General features: G+C 36.9%; 1 protein-coding gene across 1 annotated transcript; it reads right to left on the bottom strand.

Annotated features, from left to right (window-relative positions):
- Nucleotides 1-1,003: 1,003 nt before the first annotated feature.
- LOC129755122 (15-hydroxyprostaglandin dehydrogenase [NAD(+)]-like) lies at nt 1,004-12,032 on the bottom strand. The gene is made up of 4 exons (XM_055751455.1): nt 11,564-12,032; nt 11,346-11,469; nt 2,002-2,431; nt 1,004-1,932 (listed from the first exon to the last, which is right to left on the bottom strand). Exons 1-4 carry the CDS (start codon nt 11,654-11,656, stop codon nt 1,818-1,820), a joined length of 762 nt encoding a protein of 253 aa, XP_055607430.1. The 5' UTR covers nt 11,657-12,032; the 3' UTR covers nt 1,004-1,817.
- Between the last annotated feature and the right edge of the window lie 292 nt (nt 12,033-12,324).

Here is a 12,324-nt window from a genome sequence, read left to right on the forward strand (position 1 = left end):
TTGCGGTCACGCCAGAACTCTCTACGAACGAAAATCCGAATCTTCAACTCAAACGTCAAATCCGTATTGCTGTACGGGTGCGAAACTTGGTGCACATATGCGGTGACGACGCGAAAACTGCATGTTTTTTTAAACCGCTGTCTGCGGAATATCATCCACGCTTGGTGGCCTGGCAACTGGATCTCGAATGAGGAACTACATCGCCGGTGTCATCAAAGGGCGCTAGAAATCGAGATTCGGGAACGTAAGTGGAGATGGATTGGGCACACGCTGCGGAAAGATGAAAACGAGATTTGCAGAGAGGCGCTAGATTGGAATCCAGAAGGTCATCGAAGAAGAGGCAGACTCAGAAACTCGTGGCGGCGAAGCCTCGCCGCTGAAATACGAACTGTCGACGAGAATCTTGACTGGGACCAGGTGAAGACGCTGGCTCCGGATCGTCAACAGTGGAGGTCTTTTACCACGGCCCTATGCACCGGAGGATCGGCGCGGGATCATTAAGTAAGTAATGGCGTGTTCGTAAATTGTTTTTTTCTATCGAAGTGATTCTTTTTATCGATGCTGGCGTTCGTAAATCAAACAAACTGTGATTTGACATCTACCAAACAAATCGATGCATCACCCAAAAAATTATTTTACGAACGCGCCGTATGTAAGTAAATAATTATTTAATGCTGGTATCATTATATAATAAATACATTTTAGTTGAAGATTGTTTTTTTAGGGTTTAGGGACCACTTGACAGATCGTCACAAAATTTGAACATGCAAAAATGATATAACAACGTAATTTCACTGAAAATTCCATGCATTCAAAAGTTATTTACAAAGGGAAGTGTAACACTCCACTAGTTTATAAGCTGCCATGAAACTTCGGTTTTTCGGCTGGACAAATCCATTTTATAAATAAAATAATATAAATTTTATATAATAAGGTTTCGGAAAACAATAACTAAGCTTACAAGATCATTTTTAATACATATTTCACAAAATTTATTGCAGTTTTTTGTGATTTATCAAAAGCGATAATAATAGTTATCATAATAATGTATGTCGCAATAAATATACCTTTTTTTATCTTTTCGTACGCTGACATGTAGGTTGGTTGATTGGTATGTTGAGTGATGCGATCCGGTAGTTATGTTAAAGTGTTCAAATTTTCTCGTAAAAATAGTAGAAACAAAACTCGGGAAATCCATTATCCATTGGCGGAAATTTCTCCCCACCATCACAGATTTAAATGCATTCAAGGGGTTTTGCAAACATCTATTTTCTCGTAAAAAATATGAAAAGTGTATCGGTTTTTTATGATATTGAATGTCGATGGTTTTTTGGTTTATTCAATGAATGCTGTATCAAAAGTTTTACTTTCCCGTTTTTATTCTATTCTGCTAAAACTAGAGATTCTGATGAATCAAATTTTGTTATGCTACATCACGTAAGGTGACCATTCGCACAGAAACAGATCTACATGTTTTCTTTTCAAAGAGATGGGACAGTAAGTTCATTTTTTTGTTACCTATCTTATGTAGTAGAAATACAAGAGACCTATTTCTCATATTTTACATAATACTGGTACAATTTAATGCTAAAGATGACACTCCAATAAGTTTGTTTAACTGTCCACTCTGCGACAGATGTATGGTAAATATATGTGATTTGGTAAATGTTAGTAAAGTTACATAATTTGCAATTATGGCTGAACGGTGTCAATGTTTTGATATATCTAATGGTTGAATTCATTTAGCTTTGAAGAATGGTTTGATTAGTTTGCGTAGCAATGTTATTAAAGGATTGATTTTAAATCAATTTTAAAATTTAGTGACTACTGTAGGGTATTTCTCTGGGAGCTTTCCCGTTAGTCACCAGCCAAATCGAACCGGTGGGGGCATTTTTAAGCAGCGGGATCAATTCTCTGGCCACATGTTCTAATCTGGAATACAAAAATTAAAAAAAAAACATTGATCAATGACAGTTTTTAAATAATAATCTATTGACTTACTTCTGGAACTGTACTCCAGACATGTCCAGTTTCCAGGCCTTTTCGTGTGCCGGTGAACTGAAGCGCTTGTTGTGGGAGAAGGAATTTTCTATCGGCCCAGGGCAGTAGGCAAAGGTCCGGATGTTGGTGATATTGAAGTGATACGGATCACCGCAGGACTTGGTCATTCCCAGGATGGCGTGCTTCGTGGCCGTGTAAATCGGAGTGGACAGTTGTGGCTTAACGCTGACCGCCGATCCGATGTTGACCAGAACACCTCCGTTGCCGCCCTTGTCCTTACTCATAAACTGCTGAGCCAGCAAGGTACCGCGGATGGCTCCGTTCAGATTAACATCGACTTCCAGTTCCCAGAATTTATCGTTCATGATCTCGGCATTGTTGATAACGATGTCTATTTCGTTGAAGATGGTCTTTGTGTACTGGAAGGCCTCTGTAAGTTTAGAAAAATAAAGATCATCAGATTTGGGTGGATCTAGTTCATAGTGCATTGTTTACATCCTGCAAGTTTTAAAGTCCTGTGATCAAAACTTCGTGGAAATGGAGTCGAAAGGACAGCTCGTGCGTGATAAAATCTTGTGCATTCATCACGAGAACAAGGATCTCTCGCATCGTTCCATCGCTAAAATGTTGGGAATCGCGAATTCCACGATGTCGCGAGTGATTATATAAGCAGTTAGAAAACTAGAGATTCTGGTGAATCGAATTTTGTTATGCTACATCACGCAAGGTGACCATTCGTACAGAAATGGATCTACATGTTTTCTTTTCAAAGAGATGGGACAGTAAGTTCATCTTTCTGTAGTCGAAATACAAGAGACTTATTTCTCACGTTTTACATAATACTGGTACAATTTCGGAAGCCCCGAAGTGAAGGAAGAAGTATTCCGTACAACACCAAAAATTACAGCCGCGTAGTTGGGGCCTTCAACCGAAACCCGAACGCCTCCGTTCGGGATGTGGCTAAATAGCTGCACCTAGCCGAAGTTTTGTCCAGAAGGCCAAAACTAAGATTGGGCTTCGGACGTTCAAGGTACAAAAGGCCCCTAATCGCGACGAGAAGCAGAACAAGTCCACCAAAACCCGTGCCAGGAAGTTGTACCTCAACATGCTGACGAAAGTTGAATGCTGCATCATGGACGACGAAACATATGGGAAGGCCGACTTCAAAAAGATCTCCGGCAAACTGTTTTTCACGGCCTTATCCTTGGCCGTTAAAAACAGTTTCAGCGTTCCGGAGCATGTCCGCACTCAGAAGATGTCAAAATTTGCGAAGAAATTCGGACAGGTGTACATGAAAGAGTCCCAACAATCTTCTGGCCGGATTTGACCTCATTCTCGCCTTTATTCCAAGGAAGTGCTGAAGTGGTATGCGGACAATAAGGTTAATTTCGCCTAAAATGTTTAACCCTCCAAACACTCAAATAAATTATTTTTTTCAAAAATTATTTTTTGAATCAAAACCGAAACCAAACTCAAATAAAACAGGAATTTGATTCCAAAAAAATGAATGTTTTGAGTCAAAGTCAGTTTTGTTTTGTTTCAAAAGCCTAGTTTTCTCTGCGTGTATGTGTGTCATGAACTAGATTCGATCTTATGGCCATCGGCAAGCCTAAATATAACTCTATCTACTGCGCTAGGGTCGCTAGCTTGCCCACACAGTAGGGGAGAATGAGGATACTTGATCCCTGAGGTGACTTGATTCTTTAGCTTTATCTCGAAACCGGAATGTTTTCAAATGTTCTAGAAAAATGTGCCAAATAGAACAAAACAACAAAGCTGTTATTTAAAAAAAATACAAAAAAAAATGTGTTCCACTATTCATATTACGGATAGCCGTAAAAAATACAGTTACTGCAAAAAAGTAATTATATATAAAATATTATGAAGTAAAGTTGAAAAAATTCTTCTACTGACCAGATTTCTAAATTCGAGTTAGAGTGTTCAATCATAATAGAATCCATCAAAAATAAATCGATTTTGTGTTATCACTACATATTGCGTTCATTAAAAATGTTTATAGAAAAACGGGGTAATAAGATGATAAAAAATAATGTAAAAAAAAGATAAATTGGAATAAATTGAACAAAACCTTGTGTGCTACAAAATTGCATACAAGCTAAATAGATCAGAATTGAAAATTCGAGTTATTTGACATCAAAAAATTGAAACGAAATTGAATACGAAAATTGGAAAAAATCCCAGTTCCAAATCCAAAAACTTCATATCTCAAAATCTGATTTTGATAATTTTATTTTAGAAATTGAAGAAACGAAATCGATTTTTTTTTTGTAAAGACTTTAAGGAGCAGATTTTTTTCTTTTTTTTTTGGCCCGCCACACTCCCCCACACCAAAAAGCTCGAAAGAGCTTCCTGGTAATGGACACTTCAGTTCTCATGTCTGGCAGCAAACAGGTTAAATTTAATTTAAAAACGCGAGCAAAAACACAAAATTTACGCATGCTGAGAACACAATATATTCTAACTTTAAGGCGCGTAAGAATATAATAAAAAGTAAGCAAATACAGTGAATCTCAGTGGAAAAAAGTTTTCCTTTTAAGAGATTCATTTCTCGATGGAAGAAATTGAAATGTATTAACAAGTTAAAAAAAAATTAAAATAAATTAAAATAAATTAAACTAAAAGTTAAAATTAGGTGAAATTAAAATAAACTACAGACAAACAAGTTAAAATCAATTATTCTATACAAATTTTAAAAAAAGCTAGTTTGGTGATTCGTTGTTTATTGGTTTAATAAGTCTTTAAAGTGTTGCATCAGTTTGGTCTTGAAAATATTCCTGTTATTAATTATCTTTAACTCTTCGGGTAGATTATTGTACTGCGTAGGTCCGACAAAAGAAATCCTATGTTGGCCTAGGCTTGTTGACGAATTACTTCTCAGAAGGTGATGAGACTGCCTTGTGTTATGAATACGAATTCCTGAAGTAAACCTGAGATTTCGAGATATATGAGAGGAATGCAAATTATCAAAGAAATAAGTGCAAGTTTGGAAATTACAAAGTTCAGCCAATAGTAAAATATTGTGAGAGCGGTTAGAGTACAACAGATTTGATGGATGACGAAAGGGAAGGTTAAATATAGTTTTCAGACAACGATTTTGTAAAGTTTGAAGACGAGATAGGAGAGATAAGGAAGCTCTACCCCACGCCGCAATCAAATAATTCAAGTGTGAATGAACAAACGCAAAATAAAAACGCAACATTACATGGAGTGGTACAAAATGTTTCACTCTCCATAAAACGCCACTAAACAACGATATCTTTTTGTGTATGTTGTTAATGTGCGATTTCCACGACAGAGTGTCATCTAGTGTTATTCCCAAATACTTGAAATTATATACTTTTTCCAAAACATTATTAACTATTTTTGGACTGTTGTGGGATTGGATTGTTTTTCTAGATGACCGGAATAACATGTATTTTGTTTTTGCAAAGTTCAAAGTGAGAAGATTGGAATTAAAATATTTATGCAGAATGTTGAGATCATCTTCCATGTTTTTAATGATTACATTAGGACATTTTCCTGGGTAAAAAAGTTTCGTGTCGTCCGCAAAAAGTCTTGGTATTCCATGCAATGGCAGGTTACTGATATCATTGATGTACAAAAGAAATAGGATTGGTCCAATGTTGCTACCTTGCGGGACGCCGGCTTCAATACTCCCTAAGGAACTTGATGCTTCATCAATACGGACAAATTGTTTTCTTTCTGTTGTTTGTGATACCTCTGAGGCCATAATATTCGAGTTTTTTTTAGAAGTATTTCATGGTCCAAAGTATCAAAAGCTTTTTTAAGATCTAAAAAAAGGCCACCAACTATATTCCTCTTGTCAATGTTATCAATTATTGAATCTAAAAGTTCACAAATAGCTGTAAGAGTACTTGAACCCGATTTGAACCCATACTGATGATTGTAGAGAACATTATTGGCACTCAAAAAAGAGTTGATTCTTTCGATTAAAAGTTTTTCAAACACTTTACTAAAAACACTCAAAGTTGAAATGGGACGATAATTATTAACATTTGTAGGATCACCAGATTAAAAATAGGTAATACTTTTGCCGTTTTCAGGCAATCAGGATAAATTCCCGTTTCTAAAATTTGATTGAAACATTGTGAGAGAATTGGTCCAAAAAATTCAACATGTTTTTTTAATAAGCCTGTGGAAATATTGATTGGAATGATTGGAAGATTGAATGATAGTAGATACTTCGTTTGATATTGTCGGACGTAAAAACAAAGAATTGGAAACTCTGTAAATGTTTGCTAATGAATTATACGTTGGATCAACAATAATTTGATCAGCCAGTGATTTGCCAATAATAATACGATATTTTCGTTTTACAATCATTTTTAACTTCATAAAAATTTAATGGACAATTGTCCCAAACAAATTTTTTTTAAACGTATAGGTGTCAAATGAGAATCATTAAAAATTTGTTTTGAGCTAGCGCTGATATGAAGAAGCACAGGAAAAACATTGTAGATATCTTAAAGATTTTTTGTTACATTTTCTTCTTAAAAAATGTATGTACACCTAGGTTTTTTTTTACGCGGTATTTTTTTATACGGTTTTTTTTTTTACACGGCTTTTTTTACACGGTTTTCAGGAATTAACACGGTTTTTTTTACACGGTTTTCGCGAATTAACACGGTTTTTGAGAGAAAATATTCTAAGTCCTTTTCAAAGGAAAACACTTAGAATCTTTTTGAAGTTGAGAAAATCTTAGCTCTGAGACTAAGAACGTGGAACATGAGACCCCTGAGACCTGAGACATGAGACTTGGGACCTGAGACCTGAGACCTGAGACCTGAGACCTGAGACCTGAGACCTGAGACTTGAGACATTAGACCTGAGACATTAGACCAGAGACTTGAGACCTGAAATATGAGACCTGAGATCTCAGACACGAGACACGAGACACGAGACATGAGACTTTAGACCTGAGACATGAGACATGAGACATGAGACATTAGACCTGAGACATTAGACATAAGACATGAGACCTGAGACCTGAGACCTGAGACATGAGACCTGAGACATAAGACCTGAGACATGAGACATGAAACATTAGACCTGAGACATTAGACATGAGACATGAGACTTTAGACATGAGACTTGGGACCTGAGACCTGAGACCTGAGACCTGAGACCTGAGACATGAGACATTAGACCTGAGACATTAGACATGAGACATGAGACTTTAGACCTGAGACATGAGACTTGAGACCTGAGACCTGAGACCTGAGACATGAGACATGAGACATTAGACCTGAGACATGAGACCTGAGACTTGAGACCTGAGACATGAGACATGAGACCTGAGACCTGAGACATTAATGTCTAATGTCTAATGTCTAATGTCTTACACGCAGAGAAAACTTGGATTTTGATACAAAACAAAACTGACTTTGATTCAAAACATTCAGTTTTTTGAATCAAACTCCTGTTTTCTTTGAATCAATGAATTATCGTTCTGATTCAAATGAATAATTTTTGAAAGAAAGAATTAATTTTTTGAACTGAATAATTTTGGACTTAGATTTTAAACAAATTCTTTGATTCAAAAGAAATTTGTTCAATTGCACATTTCGTTTAAAACAAAGTAAATTTTCTTCCAACCAAAGAAAATTGTTTTCAACAGAAAGTAATAATTTCTTTAAATTATAATTTTAAACTTAGAAGATATTTTGGATTGAGCAAGAATTGAATTTCGAATAAAGTTTGTCCGGTTGTGTTGAGAATCAAAACTAGTGAATCAGAGATAGCTTTAGGAGGATTCAGGATGAAGAATGGTAAGTGTGTGTTAATCCATTAATCAAAAAGTGAATGTTTAAGATTTTATATAAACTCTTGCATTACAGGACCACGGTAGATTCCGCCCCAAATCCAGCGGTCTGATTATCTTCGGCCCGATCTTCAGCGGTAATCACCAGTTGGATGACCACTAAAGCTAGCAACCGGAGCTGCTTCCGGAAGTCTATTGAGCGGCCCAAGAAGTATGCCCTCAGGCCAAAATTAGGATCAAAATTATAGTGAACCAGTGTTAGTGTTAATTTTGTGAATAAAAATGAATTGAAAATGTAAATTCGTTCTTTTTATTATTCAAAATTCCTAATAGGAACTTCGGGAAAACAGAAAATTTTTTCTTCCTATTGGAATAAAAGGAAAATGGTTCAATGAACCAATCCTTTTAAATCTAAATCTAAATTACATTGTAGCAAACGAGAACAACTTTGCATCAAATGAAACTGTTTTTTGTTTCAAAGCATTAATATTTTGATTCAAAGATTTTTCAAAAGAAAAATTCTTTGAAACAAAGGAAAATGCCTTTGAATCTAAGGAATTTTTATTTATCCCAAAATCAAAGAAAAAAATCCTTTGTTTTTGCGGCACTTTCCTTTGAAATAAAAAATCTTTTCGCTGCGTGTATGTCTAATGTCTAATATCTAATGTCTAATGTCTAATGTCTAATGTCTAATGTCTAATGTCTAATGTCTAATGTCTAATGTCCAATGTCTAATGTCTAATGTCTTATGTCTAATGCCTAAGGTCTAATGTCTAATGTCTAATGTCTAATGTCTAATGTCTAATGTCTAATGTCTAATGTCTAATGTCTAATGTCTAATGTCTAATGTCTAATGTCTAATGTCTAATGTCTAATGTCTAATGTCTCAGGTCTAATGTCTCATGTCTCATGTCTCAGGTCTCAAATCTCAAGTCTCATGTCTAATGTCTCAGGTCTCATGTCTCATGTCTCAGGTCTAATGTCTCATGTCTCATGTCTCATTTCTAATGTCTAATGTCTCATGTCTCATGTCTAATGTCTAATGTCTCAGGTCTCATGTCTCATTTCTCAGGTCTCATGTCTTATGTCTCAGGTCTAATGTCTCAGGTCTCATGTTTTGTGTCTCAGATCTCAGGTCTAATGTCTCATGTCTTAGGTCCCATGTCTCAGGTCTCAGGTCTCAGGTCTCAGGTCTCAGGACTCAGGTCTCAGGTCTCAGGTCTCAGGTTTTAGGTCTCAGGTCTCAGGTCTCAGGTGTCATATCGAAAGTCTCAGGTCTCACGTATCAGTTCTCAGGTCTCATGTCTCAATTGTCAGGTCTCAAGTCTAAGGTACCAGTTCGCAAGTCTCAGATCTCAGGTCTCATGTCTTAAGTATAAAGTCTCAAGTTTCAGGTCTCAAATCTCAGGTCTCAGGTGTCAGGTCTAAGGTCTAAAGTGTCTAGTTACATGTCTTATTGTTTCATGTTTCAAAGCTGCATAAATTTAAAGGTCTTTTTTTACACGGTTTTCCGCAATTAGCACGGTTTTTTTACACGGTTTTCGGGAATTAACACGGTTTTTTTTTTACACGGTTTTTTTTTACGCGGTACGTATATCAGTGTAAAAAAAGACCTAGGTGTATTATTTTCATTCGAGAGATTCTTTAAAGAATTCATAAAGTTTTTTTGGTTTTAAAATTGCTTTTCATAAATCCATCGAAGAATGGAAAAGAAGGGTATATAGTAGGGGTTGAAATTCCATACAAAAAATCTTCCGTTTATCTCGTAATTGAGTCATTTGTTACGTCTACAAGTATTGTATGAGAGCCCACGCAACCAAAAGTCCCATATCTACTTAAACGCGTGCTTACGAAGTTCGAATTTCGCTGAACAAAGGTTCCAAAGGGAATTGGTACCGAATTTTTCTCGAATGCGAGCATGAAAGTTACAAAATGTTCCTCAAATAGCCTTTTTATGACACGTCAATCGCATCACTCAGTAGTCAGTGTTGAAGTTACAAATAGGGCCTCCAATAGCATTCCATGGACTTGAATTTCCAAAAAGTTCCTTAAATGGTCGGGATTCGACCAGATCGAACTGAACGCCATCAGCAGTTTTCCGAGACACTTGAGTTTAATGTACTAATATTTTCACCTTTAGACAATATCTGTAAAACTTATCAACCAGAACCAATAGTTTACAACCCAAGGAACACATCCCAGTGAATAAATTTACTCGTTTTGGTCTCGCAAACGAATGACATGAGTTTCAAAATCTGCAGTTTAAAAAAATTCTAATGGCGTTCAGTTCGGTCTGGTCGAAGCCAGGCCAAATAGCCTTTTTGTGACATATCAAATCGCATCCCTTTAGTATAAAAGTTGTAAATTGGGTCTCAAATAGCCTTCATTGGACTTTAAGTTCCAAAAAGTTCCTTAAATAGCCTTTTTGTGACATGCCAGGTACTTCCATTCAGTATAAAAGTTACAAATTGGGTTTCAAATAGCCTTCCAGGGACTTCACTAAGTTCCCTCAATAGCCTTTTTTGTGACATGTCAATCACTTCCATTCAGTATAAAAGTTACAAATTGGGTCTTAAATAACCTTCCATGGACTTCAAGTTCCAAAAAGTTTCTCAAATAGGCTGGCGTCTTCGCTGCTGGCCGCTGGCTGCCCTTGCAGGTATTCTAGGGAAGTTTATTACCACTTCGAGTTTTAGCTGCTGGTAAGGCAACATCTAGGCGTGACCTCGTGGCAGCGTGTTTGGCTATTATCTCGAAGGGTCGCGGTTCAAATTTTGTATCACGACTATTTTTTTTCATTAGGTTGTTTGATTGCTTGAGTAAGCAAATAAGTCAAATGTGTATCAGAAATGGCGTGCGGGCCGGCATGTTCCAAACAATGTCAAAAACAAAGCAATTAAGTCAGATGAATTGAGGTGATGGGAGGAATCAAGATGGATGCCGAGAAACCGGCAGCGGGCTGGTGGTGACCGAAGTAAGAGAGCGAGAGAATAGATTTTTTTTTGTTTTTGCTGATTAAAAGATGACTTTTGTGTGATCTGAACAGAAGGCCATTCAAATCTGTAATGGAACTTCAAAGTTTCAATAAGAACTTAAATATTGAGCCGAATAAAATGAACTTCAGCACATTGATTATACTGATTAAGCTGTGTTTGACCTTTTTAACGAGACTTTTGGTTGCTTGGGGGGTTTTAAAAAAAAGGGTAAAATTTTGTTTTGGCTAATAACAAAGTTTAAACAGCACTTTTTGACTTCTTATTTTGTAAAAAATAACTTTTTTCATTAGTTATGTACTTATTAAAAATACTAATATAAGAAAATAGTAAGTTGCTATCGAAATACCAGTACCTATCTGAACTTTTATTTTAACGTTGTTGTGTTATAGAGAATCTTTCGATTGCTTTGATTCAGTAGAACTATTCAACCAAGTAGGCGCACAACACATTTTAGAGCAAGAAAATCACTTTAATAATATAATGACAAAATGTTTTAACGAATCAAAGAAAGTGCTGTCTATAAATATGTTTTACAAGTAACTTACCCTCAAACTGAATGTAATCGGTAACATCACAGTGACAGAACAGCACCCGATTGGCACCGAATTCATGCTCCAGCTCCCGGGCCGTCAGCTCCCCCGCATCCGAATCCAAATCACAAATGGAAACCTACGACAATGTGAAGATGATTAACTTTGTATCGCCTGCCACCATCATGTATGGTATGTATCATGTCACCCGAAAAAAAAAAGCCCCAACTCACCTTGGCGCCATGCTTCAGCAACTCCTCGCAGAAGGCTCTTCCCAGGCCTGTTGCTGCTCCCGTCACCAGGGCAACTTTATTCCTCAAATCCATGGTCCCGAACTAACGACTATAGCCAACCGGGGAAAAGTGTCGACAAATGTACAATCACTTTTTCGCAAGGAAATGTAAATTAACTCCGTCGACTATTGGTGAAAACTCCTTCACCTTGCAAGCGGCAATATGTAATCAATAATGATGGCAACACAATTACTTTACAGTATCAAATTTTCTGCAAACTGCACTAATGAGAGGAACTTGCTACCTTCCGGTTTGGAACAATAATCAATCTTTGCAACAATTGCACTCCGATTGCCCCGAGGAAAAACTATCAATTTAGGAAATGAATTTCCTTCAGGAAAATTATACGCCCATCGTTCTTCTTCCTTGTCCTTGCTTGCACTCGCAGATCGAAAAACACCGTCTGTCTGTCTGAATCGACGACTAACTATGTCCCAACATGCATACATACATCTACATAGAGTTGGGTTTTTCCCCAGCATAAGACATATAGGGGAACTCCACACCGCGCCCTCTTTCGGGAGCAGCTCAACATTTCCTCAACCCGTTTTTCTTAACGTCGAGGGGAGGCCAACGATTTACTAACATTCGAAAACGCGGGAAGGAAAAGCCTTACCCACGAGAGAAAGCTTTTCCATTTCCACTTCAGTCAGACGGGGACTCCTCTCTCTTCGGTAATTTGGATTCCCCGAAATTATGTT

The sequence above is a fragment of the Uranotaenia lowii genome, chromosome 3 (assembly GCF_029784155.1).
Source record: "Uranotaenia lowii strain MFRU-FL chromosome 3, ASM2978415v1, whole genome shotgun sequence".
NCBI lineage: Eukaryota > Metazoa > Arthropoda > Insecta > Diptera > Culicidae > Uranotaenia > Uranotaenia lowii.